This window comes from Phoenix dactylifera, unplaced genomic scaffold (genome assembly GCF_009389715.1).
Source record: "Phoenix dactylifera cultivar Barhee BC4 unplaced genomic scaffold, palm_55x_up_171113_PBpolish2nd_filt_p 000207F, whole genome shotgun sequence".
NCBI lineage: Eukaryota > Viridiplantae > Streptophyta > Magnoliopsida > Arecales > Arecaceae > Phoenix > Phoenix dactylifera.
The window spans coordinates 259,827-273,434 of NW_024067723.1; the positions used below are offsets into that span (position 1 = coordinate 259,827).

General features: G+C 42.2%; 1 protein-coding gene across 2 annotated transcripts in view; it reads left to right on the top strand.

The window, feature by feature from the left end:
* The first annotated feature begins 10,322 nt into the window (after nucleotides 1–10,322).
* LOC103719050 (glycerophosphodiester phosphodiesterase GDPDL3) overlaps nucleotides 10,323–13,608 on the top strand; it is a 32,911-nt gene continuing 29,625 nt past the window's right edge. Inside the window, exons 1-2 of one of the 2 annotated variants that reach the window (XM_017845706.3) lie at nucleotides 10,323–10,643; nucleotides 11,513–11,812. In XM_017845706.3, the coding sequence (XP_017701195.2) occupies nucleotides 10,379–10,643; nucleotides 11,513–11,812 (565 nt within the window). In that variant the 5' untranslated portion in view covers nucleotides 10,323–10,378. The remainder of the gene's footprint in view (nucleotides 10,644–11,512; nucleotides 11,813–13,608) is intronic. The other variant, XM_008808118.4, reaches the window with a different exon arrangement.

Here is a 13,608-nt window from a genome sequence, read left to right on the forward strand (position 1 = left end):
AATGAACAAATGAAATAGTAATACAAGAAGCTTAATATTTAAACAAAGGTTGCGATCGCTACATCACCAGGTATTTGTTTTAGCAAGCAATAGAACAAATTGTATCATGAATATTTACGTTCTAAAGTCGAGAACCTATGCAAATTGTGTCAAGATTACAGGGTATACAAAATAATGTAGTATTTTAAAAGGCTAGCATGTGGTTTGCAAATTTTATTAGAGATCAGGGATCATGATAATGTTAGTTGTCATTTGCGTCGTAATGTCCGAAATTCCTTGATAGTGCTGCAGTGTCTTCTTCCATCCATTTCCTGTCATTTGTCTACTTGCAGCGACAATTGCCACACAAATTGTAAGAATGTTCTAATAAGTGGATGTATAAAATATAGGACGTCTAAAAGTTGAGCATGGGAGTTGCAAATTTTATCAGAGATCATGGATCAGGATAATGTTAGATATTCCTAATATCTGAAATGTCTTGAAGTGTTGCAGTGCGTTCTTCCATCTATTTCTTGTCATATTAGTTACTGCCTTGGTACACTGAAAAAGGTGTGTAAGAGGACAAAAGAAGCAAAGATGAGCATCCCGAATCTAGGCATTTCAGGTAGAATAATTATTGTGGCTTGAGATCCTCTCCGGTCTGGATGTGAATCGCAGAGTCCAGTCTCTCTCGTTATATTACATGATAGTTGTGATTTGATGACGATATTATGTGTCATGAAGGGCTCATCGAATCATGATTGTTGCATAACACATGGATGACCTTGATCTAAAATCTGGATTTTCCCAATGTCATGTCTAAACTACAGAGATTCCCAGCTCAATTATCAGAGGCTAACAAAGTTGCTGATTCGATCGCAAATCATAGCACAAAGACATGGATAATTGGAATGCATGAGCTCCTAATGTTATTTTGAAGAGTATTGGTGATGAGTCTAGAAGGAATGATGTGTCATCTCAAGTAGATCAAATTTCTATGACCATTTAGTCAATAATTGCCTCAACTAATCGAACCTCATCCTTATCAAAATCTCATAAATTGATTGACCAGGTCATGTGGACAGGATTTTTAAGGCAAGATTACGCCTAGGCCTATTTTATTTGGTCGGATTGTATCTTTCTGAATGCGATCTCTTTCTGAATGCTATGGGCTTGATTTATTAAGCGCGTATCCTTGAACCAGTCCATGCATATCCTATTGCCTAGCAAATCAAGCCCAAGAGAAGCTTGAAGAAAGACAAACTCAATGACTTCGAGTCAACCCATCAATTCCCTTCTCAAGTCAGTCTTTAACTCTTTATTGTTGGCGGACTCGTGGAAGATGATCGTGGTCCCAATTCAAAGATTCTGTTGGATGTGAATTGAAACAAGGAGGTCCCAATTGATGTCTCTCTCTTTGGCGCAGACCTTTGGACTTGGTCACGGACACTTGTAGAATCGCAAAATTCCAAAAAAAAAAAAAAATCAAATCGTGAATTTGTGATTTTGCTAAGAGGATGCTTGGTTGTTATAAGTGAGTAGCTTTTTGTTTGTTAAAAAACAGTAGTCTCATACCAAACGAGTGCGAATACAGTCAAGAAAGTCAAAATGCAAAACATTCCGGAGAGCACTAGACAACTCCGCCTCACCCACCAAGAGGTGTCCTCCTGAATGGTCAGCAACAAAAGAATCCACTCAATCGGTCGCCTCGTTGGCCTTCTGGTAAACATGCTTCGCCTGAATGGCCAGCCCATTTCCGAATCATGGCCCAGATATCTTTCAGTGCCTTTTTTGTTCCTTTTTAAAGAGGAGGAAAAAAAAAAACCAGAAACCCACTCACACTATAATTATCAAGGTTTATATATTTAAGAATGCACTAACTAAAAATCAAACCTAAAAGCTCGAATATCTACACTATTTTAGTCTAGAAATTTAGTGTCTAATCTGACTATATAATAAAAGTAGTATTATTGTGGACTTGCAAATATTGATGGATATTGCCTATTTTTTTCCCTTTCTTTTAAAAAAGAAAAAGAAAAAGAAAAACTCTAGGTCAAGTAAGGGGCACAAGGAATGGCTAAATTAGGGGTCGCAAACTGCCGAACTCCTAGATGTTCATCATTCGAGCCTACCAACGATGACTCACTGCGATGCAGTAGCGTATTTGCTAAAAAAATTCAGAAATTCCATGCTCTCCTGTCACCAACCTAATAGATATTAATATATCATTATTGAGAATGAGAACGTTCTCAATGTCCTTCCAATTCCTACTTTATTTTTTTCTTTCATCCCTTACTATTAAAATCTAAAACCGGTCTTCCCTTTGGAAGTCCTCTCCCTTCGTCCCCATCATATGGTGTCTCCATCTTGAGCTCATATGCACCCCTTAACGCGGCTTTGGGTGCGGTCTAGCTTTCCCTCCGCACGCGAGATGGGTGGGTGCCGCGAATTCCCCTTGGAGATGGGCTCCACACGGAACGCCCCACGTGGCTTGTGCTGGGATCCTACTCAGTTCTCTGTTCCCGAATTTCATTTTATTTATTTATTTTGCTAAAAGAAAAGAAAAAGGGGATGAGAAAATCTCACATGCGTAGCAACCCCCACTGCCCTCCTTTCCGCTAGAGAATATTTGATACGGACAGACAAATTTTGCTCATACCCTCTCCATCCACGGAGGAGCTCCACCAATGTGGCAGTCCCTTTCTACAAGTGAGTACGTCACACCAGCACCATCTAAGTATCGGCAGACCAGATGATTACTTTATTTATCTTTTTTTATTATTAAGAGGACAATGGACAAGTTTTTTCTTTTTTATGTATATAATTTGTGACCATCGAACATAGATTTGGCAAAACATGCGTGTCCAGATATTCCCTTTGCGAGGACTCTGCACAGGAGTCATGCTTTGTTTTGATATACTGGGAGTCATTCTTTGGAAATTGGCTAAAGGTCGACCAGGCTCGGCCAATGGTTGTTTTGGACGGAGGCGGACTGTTAGTATTTTTGCCAAAATGCCCCAGTTTCGGGTGCTGGATTTATCGCTTCAGGCATCGTTTAATATCTTGTAGAAACTGCTTTATCATGGTTGATAGCTAGGTTCTACCTGCAGTAGAAAAAGTATACAGTGAAATTGAGTAGCTTATGACATGATACAGTGCAGAACTTGATCGATTATGTTATATGATTGTAATAGCTATCCTTTTTATCTAATCGGCTATTGTAAGATAACTTCGAATTGGGGGATGTTGAAAATCCTTGTTTTAATTGTGAGGTTTTGATTTGACATGTTCTAGAAATGTATATGATATGGCTTGGATACACCATCCCTAAAATCTCGCCTGACGGCTCAGTTTTGATGCTACACAAGGAATCCAAGATTTACTGCTTGATGTCAGAGAGAATAGAGACTCGATTCATGCTTTTATTGAAGATGCTCCAAAAGGTGTTAAACCTCGGGGTTGCACAGACAAAATAAAAAAGAACCTTTCTAACCATGCGTTGATGAGCGGGGTCTTTGGGTGGACGATGATTCGGCGATTAGCCACATCCTACTCGAGTTCTTTCGCTCCCGCTGGACGGAGGATAGTGGGTCGGACGTTGCTGGCTTGCTCCCGAGAGCTGAATCCCAAATCGGGGTGGCTGCGAATGCACTATTGGTTCGACCAGTGACGGAGGGGGAGGTGCGAGAGGCTGTCTGGGCATTGGGCGAGGACAGGGCTCCGGGCCCAGATGGCTTCCCTCCTTTCTTTTTCCGGAGATACTGGAGCATCGTTCGGTTCGCAGTGGTAGAAGCGGTCCTGTGTTTCTTTAGTCGGTCAGGTATGCTTGACGACTGGAAGGCCACTTTTGTCACGCTTATACCTAAGCGAACGGATGCGTCCGAGCCGTGCCACTTTAGACCGATCAGTTTGTGCACTACTTTATACAAAGTGGTGGCAAGAATTCTGATGGATCGTATGAAGCCTTTCCTCTCCGGCATTATTTGTCAAGAGCAAGGTGCTTTTGTTGGAGGTAGGAGTATTTTCGATAACGCTATGGTGGCCCAAGAGATGATGTGGGATTTTCGTCGGGCCCCGAAGCGTCGAAGCCTGATGGCTATCAAGCTGGACATGGAGCGAGCTTACGATAGAATCAGGTGGAGTTTTCTTAGGCGAGCTTTGGAGAGTCTGGGTTTCCATGAGACCTGGATTGGTTGGGTTATGGGGTGTGTTCGGAGTCCGCGGTTCTCTATCTTGATCAACGGCTCTCCGTCCCCATTCTTTAGCTCTACTATGGGGCTTCGGCAGGGATGCCCGCTATCCCCGTACCTATTCATCATCTGTTCTGATGTTTTGTCTCGATTGCTGCGGGCTGCATGTGTCGCCGGAGAGCTGGAGGCTTACGTCCCAGCTCTAGGGGCCCAGCCGATATCCCATTTACTATTCGCCGATGACTGCCTACTCCTGATGCGTGCCCGCGTAGCAGATGCCCTGGCTATTAGGCGGGCTTTGGCCGCCTATTGCTATGCATCTGGTCAGAGAGTGAATGCCCAGAAATCCTCTATCTCCTTTAGCCCGAGTTCGCCACTCGGGGTTCGACGTGAGATTCGGAGGATTCTGGAGATGCCTGAGCAGGACGGGACCTGGACATACCTGGGTGTTCCGATCACAGGTAGGAGACTGCGTGTATCTGAGTGCTCCGGGATGGTGCAACGGGTCCAGAGTAGGCTAGAGGGTTGGCGAGCAGCGTCTCTATCTATGATGGGTAGAGTTTTGCTGATTAGATCTGTTTTGGGCTCTATGCCTATCTATCTCATGACTAGCACGGTGGTACCACGATCCGTCCTACTAAAGATTGAACGATTGATTCGGGGCTTCTTATGGGGCTCGCTTGGTGGGGGCCGTGGGGTGCACCTGGTGGCATGGGAGAGTATTTGCCTCCCTCTCAGGGAGGGTGGCCTTGGGGTGTTGTCTCTCCGGGAGAGACGAGAGGTGCTCCTCGCCCGGCATGCTTCCCGCTTCATCCTGGAGCCGCAGAGCTTCTGGACCCGGATCATGACCGCCCGCTATGGGGGGGTAGGCCGGGAGGGCGGGGTTCGAGGTGGGCGGGGGTGTTCCTTTTTATGGCGTGAGATTGCGAGATATGTGCCCATGGTGTCGGTTCACACTCGATGGCTGATAGGCGATGGCCGCAGTATTGACGTGACCAGGGACTCATGGGTTGATGGCCTCCCCCTGTGCCGTTGGCCGACTACTGTTAGTGTTGAGGCTGGGGAGGGTTTACAGGTCTATGATCTTATGACTCCCGGGGAGGCTGGATGGGACGAGACTCGGTTAGCCCGCTTCTTCGGGGAGCATCTGGCGGAGCGGATTCGCTCCCTCCCTCTGCCACAGAGTGGTGGACCAGATGTACGAGTGTGGAGCTCCTCGACCAGTCCCAGAGTCAGGATGAGCGTCCTTTCTCGCATTCTTAGGCGGGAGTATGTACCTGGTCCTGACTGTGCCTGGATCTGGCGATTGGGCCTTCTCCCGAGGGTTGCGCTGTTCCTCTGGAAGGTGGTCTGGGATCGTCTTCCAACGAGAGCAGTACTTGGTGGACGAGGATTGAGGATCCCCCTGGAGTGTGGGGTGTGCGGTGTGGCCGAGACGGTCGACCATGCTTTGTTTCGGTGCTCTAGGGCGAGGGATACTTGGCGTTTGGCTGGGGTTCCGCAGCCGGTATGGTTCTGTAGGGACCAGTTCTTACAGGCCATGCGCCTGGCCTCGGAGTCCCCGGCGCTTCGTCAGGAGGTGACTCGAGTGAGCTGCACTGCTTACCATATCTGGTTGGCTAGGACGCGCTCGTATTTTTGGTGAACGATGTATGCCGCCGAGATTTGTGGCCGAGAGCGCCCGGAGTCAGGCGGCAGAGATGTGTCATGCCTCCTCCACTGGAGGGACCTTGACAGCTCGGGACATCTGGGGCCCCCACCTTGCTTCGGCAGCATCTCACACAGTGTTTTTCACCTGGGAGCCCCCACCCCCGAGTTTCCTCAAGGTCAATTTTGACGGGTCAGTCCTAGATGGTGGCACGAGGGGTGGTGCGGGCTTCGTCATTCGGGACCCTTTCGCTAGGGTTGTAGCCGCTGGTGGTAGTCACTTATTTGATACCTCGGTTCCGAGTGCGGAGCTGAGCGCTGCCTGGGCAGGCTTTCGTCATGCTCGGTGCGTGTTACAGGCTAGGTCTATCACCCTAGAGGGTGATTCTGCCACCGTTATCAGTTGGATCCGAGAGGGTCCTAAGGGTGACGGTAGTGACCACCCTTTGCTTCGTGATATATGGACTATGGCGAGGGATGGAGAGGCCTTTCAGGCCAAGCACATCTACCGTGAAGCCAATGGGGCTGCGGATTGGGTGGCTGCATTTGTAGCTCGCCATTCCGGAGACACATTGTGGACTGGTGATGGGGAGTTGCCTTTGGCACTCCGAGGTATCCTATTTTTTGACTTTATTGGGTGTATCCGTACCCGACAGGTATGATCCACCCGTATTAGCAAAAAAAAAAAAAAAAAAAAAAAAAAAGAAAAGAAAGACTATTCTGAATTAGTTAGAATTCCTTCTGAGCTAAGATATACCACCAGCCTTGCTTTGTAGGGTACTCTTTAAGGATGTAGCATGAATGGAACAATACGATAGTGGACTGTATATTGTATGGGGACAAAAGAGACAAAAAATCAATGATAATCCACCATGCATTGGGAACCAACTAGGCGGGAGCTAACCTATAACTATTAAGAAGAAGGATAACAAAGGGAGGAAGACAAAGCCTCAACTCAGCCTTTAGAGTCTCCTCATAAAAGCTAATCTGGGAGGGTAACAAGCATTGACCCTCTCCTTACCCCAAGAGAACCTAAAGAAGAAGCCAGTTGGGAGATGATAATATTTTTGGAACCGGCCTTACGTCATCTTAGTCCAAGATGCACTCCTTAGTGCTGGGACCTAAGGTCTTCGGTTTAACGCCACTAGAGTTGTCCTGCCTAAGTCAACTAGCTAGTAGGATGCTCACTCTCAGACGAAGCAACTATGGCAGTCGAGAAAGATGAAAAAAAAAGAGCCAACCTACGAAGGTTCACCGGAAAAGTGACCGACAGAAGGCCACTTGGACACTGAAGAAATAAAGAAAATAAAGGGTCGAAGCTTTCACTAGATAGAGAACTCCAAGAGATGGAAAGACACTTGCAAAGTGGGGGGAACCGCCTCAAGCTTTCGCCCCTTATATAGAGCCTCAAACAATGCCGATCCCATTGCCCCTCCGATCACTGTTTATTAGTAGCTATGCGTAAGCTTGGCATTCGGGGGTTGTGGATTTCCACGAATTGATCCTCTTCAGAACCGCAAGAAGGAATGATGGTAGCGGTGAAAATTCCGCCCATATGTACGACGCTTCGAAAATGGAACTGATTCTATGAAAATCATGCCCATCATTAAATACAATTTTCAGAAGTAACGAGGGCTGACAACTCCAATTCAACTTGGCTAGCTTACCCAGTGAATGATTTGATTATTTTCTTCGCCCGAGCTAAGCAAGCACTTTTTAGGTTTGAAAGTGAGGGGCAAGTGACATGGCTTGGATTTGCCATCCATAAAATCTCGCCTGACAACTCAGCCTAACAACTAGACGAAACATGTCTAGCAAAATCAATAGCCAATCAAATCTCTAAACAATCAGCATGATCAGTTACAACTCGATGCGACTTATTGTACCTGAAAAGAAATATCGTAACTAATCATCAGATAAGGAAAGCGCTCGATCATAGTGCACCTGAAAAAGAATATCCCAATTACTCCGATTAGTAATATGGAAAGAACTCAATTGCTCATCCGCAAATTGCGTGAACTTAATCATGCATATTTGCATCCACTTCTCTATAAATACTAGGCATGAGGACCCTCAGGTACGATAAAAAATCAAATTATCATGTTTTTCATATTTTTATTTCTCTTTTATCTCTCATGTTTCCTCTCAAAACTTTGTTTGACTTTAAGCGTCGAAAGATTCCCAATCAGACATATTCTGATGACCTCTTGATTGATTTATGTGGTTACAGAAGAACTCCAGCGTCGTGCTACACTCCTCCAATTCAATCGAGCAACGTAGCTCACCTATCAGCTAGTCCACCTATCCGGTCGAGTTTTGAGCGGCAACAGTATATACGAGCTAAAAAGTATGATCAATCAATATCAGTATGAGGTAGGAGATTCTATTTTTTTTTTTATGAATACATGAAATTAATCAAACCTTATAGGTATTTGTGTTTCACATAAACTAAGATTCTAAATGATTATGTAAAATACGTTCATATCTGAGTCTACTTACAAACATGTCATATGGCCTTGGACAATTTGAAACAGGACAAAAATTTTAATCAAACAAGATAAGAGTTTGATGGTGATGATTATTAATACTGTATATCGTGAGCTCCAAAACATCCAATACATCCAAAGGGTCAGCCCTCAAATATCAATTTCTTTTGTAATATTTTAAAAAGCCCAGAACTTGAATGTTTTAGATGTGTCATGGAAAGCAGAAGCCAATAGTAAGATATATCACGCTTATTAAATCAAAGGATAATTGAACAAACAAATCCCTCCCATCATGCGTCCAAAAAGATCAAATGAAAAAGAAGAAAATTGTAGTGAAAAACGGTGGCATTCAAGCAAATCCGGTCCTATATGAGGGGCTTCAAATTTCCCAAAGATAGTGGTGCCCTTTTGGTGGGTAAGGGGCCCCACCTGATCTCAAGCAGCCGGCGTCTCACTGGCCTTCTTCTGCACGGCGACCATTTGCCCTCTCGGCTTGTCGCCACGCTGGAAGAAATGGTGGACCGGCCGACCGCCGCCACGAACCCGCTGAACCGGCCCTCGCCGAGCCCACGTCACGGCTCGGCTAGGCTCAGACTCCGCGTAGAAGGCTGGAAGCTCAGTGCGGGTGCCGGGAGAGTCCATGGACTTGTGGTTCCGCCACCGGACAAGTGGGCTTACCCCCCACCTCAGCCCATCATGGGTTCCAGAGGCTGGCCATACAAAGGAAGCCTCGTTGCACCAATAATATATATATATATATATATATATATATATATATATATATATATATCCAAACGCGGGTTGGATCGGACTTGGTCAATTGCGTTCGGCTTCAGGTTTTGCAGCTGGCAAGGAGCAAATGAATCCCGTGATCATATGGAACCCCCCCCCCCCCCTCTCTTTTTTTTGTCATTTTGTTCACATGTATTGATGTGAACTCAAAATCCAACGGCTGATGATAGCCTCTTTTCTCATGCCATAATTTCTTTTTTTTGCCAATTTTTTTGTCATTTTGTTCATATGTATATCAAGATGATCACGAATGCAAAAATCTCTGCAACCAACTCTCTTAGCAAATTTTCATAGCAAATTCACAGTTGTATTAGAGGATATTGTGCACGTTGATGCCTCTGTTGAAAAAATTCTTATAGATAGAAAAAGATTAATGAAATTATGAGAAACTATAAATCTAAGATAATGTATAAAGAATTTAAAATATATTCTCATGCGTACACCTTCCTTATGTGCACCTGTAAATAATTACAGTGAATAAAGTTAAGCTACAGAGAGTATAACTGATGTGGGGTCTGCACTAATAAAAGTACAGGTTTGCCATGAATTTTCACCAGTCAAGCCATGATGGTTAAATTACCAAGCCAACAGTAAAACGAAAAGGTAAGGCGGCAACCGGATCGGATTGAGTATGCTTTAAGTCAAAAATTTATTAATTTAAAATAGACCAAAATTTTAAATTTTATTTTAATTTTTTTATTAAAATAGATAATTCGATTAAATCCACATAACTTATTTATTAAATAAAATAAATAAATTAAATAAATTTTTAACGAGTTAAATAAATTTAAATAGATTAAGTAAATCAGATTAAATAGATCAGAAATGGATTATTAAAGAAGTCGGATTCTGGTCTAATTATTAAACAGATTAAAATAGGTTAAACAGTTCAAAGAATTAAATCTAAATCTAATCTATCTATTAAATAAGTTTAGATGAGTTGTCTGGTTTATGATTTAAATTTATTTATATTAAGTTTTAATATGTTTAAAGTGGATCTTTTCGTAGATCGAATTAATGATCGGGTCATGAATTGCCGAAGTGACTCCTTCCTAAGCTTCAAGGCAACGGTCAAAAGTTCTAAAAAGCTTTCCACACCACGGCGGCTCGGCTCCAGCGGGTTGACGTTGACGAGAAAACAACATGTTATGTTCGTCTCTTTTTTCCCAATAATTAATTTCTCATCCTCAGCAGTGACCATCTCCTTCCTCTTAAAAAAGGAAACAATAAAACTAAAAAGAGAGCAGCGTACACGAACGTTCGAAATAAATCTTCGAGGCTTGTATGAAAAACCAAACATCTCTGGACCTGATAAAAGAAAACCTTATCGTCTCTCTGCTCCCAGTATACCAATCTTTGAGCTTCTTCTGCAGAGAAAGAACCCACCATCCTACTCTCTCTCTCTCTCTCTCTGTTTTGGTGGTGGCAATGAGGGGGAGGAGCTCAGGCTTGGAGGTCTTCTTCCTTGTTGCATTCTTCCTGGCAGTGCAGCACCTGGGTCTGGTCACAGCCAAGACGTCCAATTCCTCACGTTGGCAAACCTTAAGCGGTACACACAAACTCCTCCTTCAACCCCCTGCCCTTTATTGTTTTTGGAGGTTTGGTTCTTTGGTGGGATTAATATCGGCGTGTGGAGATAAAAGTTCTTTTCTTTTTTCTTTTTTTTCTTCTTCATGTTCTTTGTATGTGAATCTTGGTACTTTCTTTCTTTGTTATTTTTTTTTAACTGACAGAATTTTACGGATTTTGTATGGGAATCTTCTCGGGCTACTGGGTTTAAATGGGTTTAAAGAGAAAAAATTAGGAAAGTTTATAAATTTGTCGTGGGTTTTCCAAATATCGATGTCCGACTTACTTTTTATAAGATTCCATGAAGAGATTCTATGGGGATATAAGTGAATATACGTTTTTTTTTTTTGTTTTGATGGGTTTGATCTCCTTGATGTTCCGGAGAATTGATATGGGAAAATTCAGTCATTCGTAGTGAAGATGGTTAAGGGGTTTTAGTTTTGGGATTTTTTTTTTCTTTTTGAAGAACTTTTATGAGATTGTTTGAGGGAATTGAAGGGAGAGATAGGTTGCAATGAGAGAATATAAGTATTTTTCGGTATGCCCTACTAATAGAAGCCTTAATTTGAACTTTTTGCATTTCTATCCATCAACATTGGCTAATTAGAAGTATTTTAACCGACTGGAGATCAGGATTCTTCATCGAAAACTATGTCCTACAACCTTGAACTTCTTTCTTGGAGATATAAAGTTAATCCCTTTTTCCTGATAATGATGTAATTCATAGTCTTGGGAATGATATGTCTATCTGATTTAGATGGAAAAAAGCATTTAAATTTCAATTTCTTTTTTTTTTTTTTTCTGTTTCTTTGTGCTTTCTTGAAAACTAACAAACAGTTTTCCATGTAGCAGGTAGAGCCCCTGCAATCATAGCTAGGGGAGGCTTTTCAGGGCTTTTTCCTGATTCCAGTTTAGATGCCTTCCTATTTGGAGTTTCTGTTAGCTCAAATGATTCATTTCTTTGGTGCGATGTGCAATTAACAAAGGATAATGTTGGGATTTGTGTACCGGATATAAAATTAGACAACTGCACTAATATTGCAAATGTTTATCCTGGCCGAGAGAAGGTTTACGTCGTTAATGGCGTGCGTACACCAGGCTGGTTCTCTGTGGACTATAAAGCGACCGAGCTAGCACAGTCGGTTTCATGTAAGTGAAGAAACATAGGTACTTTTAGCTTCTTACACTCCATCATGTTTAATTTTAACTTAAAGGTGTCAAATTAGAAAATTTCTAGCTTGGTTTTGTTTAACTATGTTGACACTCACCTGGTTCCTTATCCAATTTTACAAAATCACATATTTAAACTTTCAATAATTGAGAAAGCCATCTTACAAAAGCACATTTACAAACTGCTAATCGTTTAAAAAGGAGTTGACCATGAAATAGCAGTGATGAAGATAAAAATGAACATCTAAAATGACAATTTTTCCTAGCACAACTTTTTGAATGGTGCAACACTTCTTGTATATAGGCATGATTGCAATTCTTACTAGTTAGAAGCATCAAGAGGATTAGATATTTCAGATGACTAGTGCCATTTTCTGTTATTAAAATGTTAAAATAATTATCTGGGTTAAATTTGTTTCTTTTCTTGGTAGATGGAAATTTCTTCTTATCAACATATTGATCGACATTCTTTATTTAATTCTATACAGATTCATCGTTAATTTTGTCCCATGTTAATCTTTGCCTTTCCATACTTATTATAGATGCAATGATAATCTAAATTCACGGGTAGGCCTGGTTGTGCATGTTACCCGTTGATGCTTTGGTTAATGGGGCATCAAAGGGGTGAATGCTAACGTAATGGAAGTTTTATAAGATAAAAAGGATCGAACTACCATATATTGTAGCTATTCCATGGTGTGCGTGCTTTGCCGTTACATGCTGGTCACATGCCCCACCTTGTTCAGGGTCAATGTTATCAAGTCTCAATCTGCATTGTTGGTTCTTGCCACCTGGAATCAGCATGGTCCAACATGTGCATACAGGGGTGTGTTCCTTTTGTATCATGCATGTATCTTGCAGGCTCGGATTGGCATGGCACAATCTGGGAGAAGTATGGTCATAGTAGTCAGATTTTTTGAAAAAAATCACATGATGTTCGGCTTTAGAGGGAGTCTATGCATTGATGAGGATAGTCATCCAGATCATTGTCAACAAATTTCTCTATTGTACAAAACAATGAAAAGACAAAAATGATTGTCAAATAAGAATATCAAAAGGATGTTTTTTTCCGGGTTATTAAATATCATTTATATCTCAAAGAAATTTATAGAAGGCAGGTGTAGGATCAAATCTATTATTGGTCCAGAATATGCAAACAATGAAAATTTAAGAGGATACATGGCATGAATTATGTTACTGAGAAGAAGCTGAAGAAAGAACTAATCCTTTTTCGTGGGAAGAACTCTTTGTCGCAAGATCTATCATAATCAAAGCTACAATAACTCAATAACTAGAATCAGAATTTGTCGTACCATGTTGAACTAGATGGTACGCCCTGTACTGTACTGATTCGGTACCAATACTCAGTAGGAAAGGTGTACCGACATTCGGTACACCGAAAAGACTCCATACCATATCGTAGCGACACAGTGCTAGTGTGGCACCGGTGCAGGTCCGGTACCGAGACGGTAAACCTTGACTAGAATGTCCCCTCACCCACCCTAACCAAAAAAAAACTACCCACACAATAAAATTTGCAGTTTATTTAAAAATTTTGTATCATTGCCTTTTGCTTAATTTATCCTTTCAAAGACATACTTTTGCCAATTTATGACATCATAGTACTTTGGCAGTGTCCCTATACCCAAAGTTTTAGGGATTGAAGGACTTTACACCAAAACATTCACTTGCATTTGACACCCATACCTGACTTAATATTATATAGGGCATGCACAGAGCTGAGTGAGGATGCAAGGTATTGCCGCCATATTTGG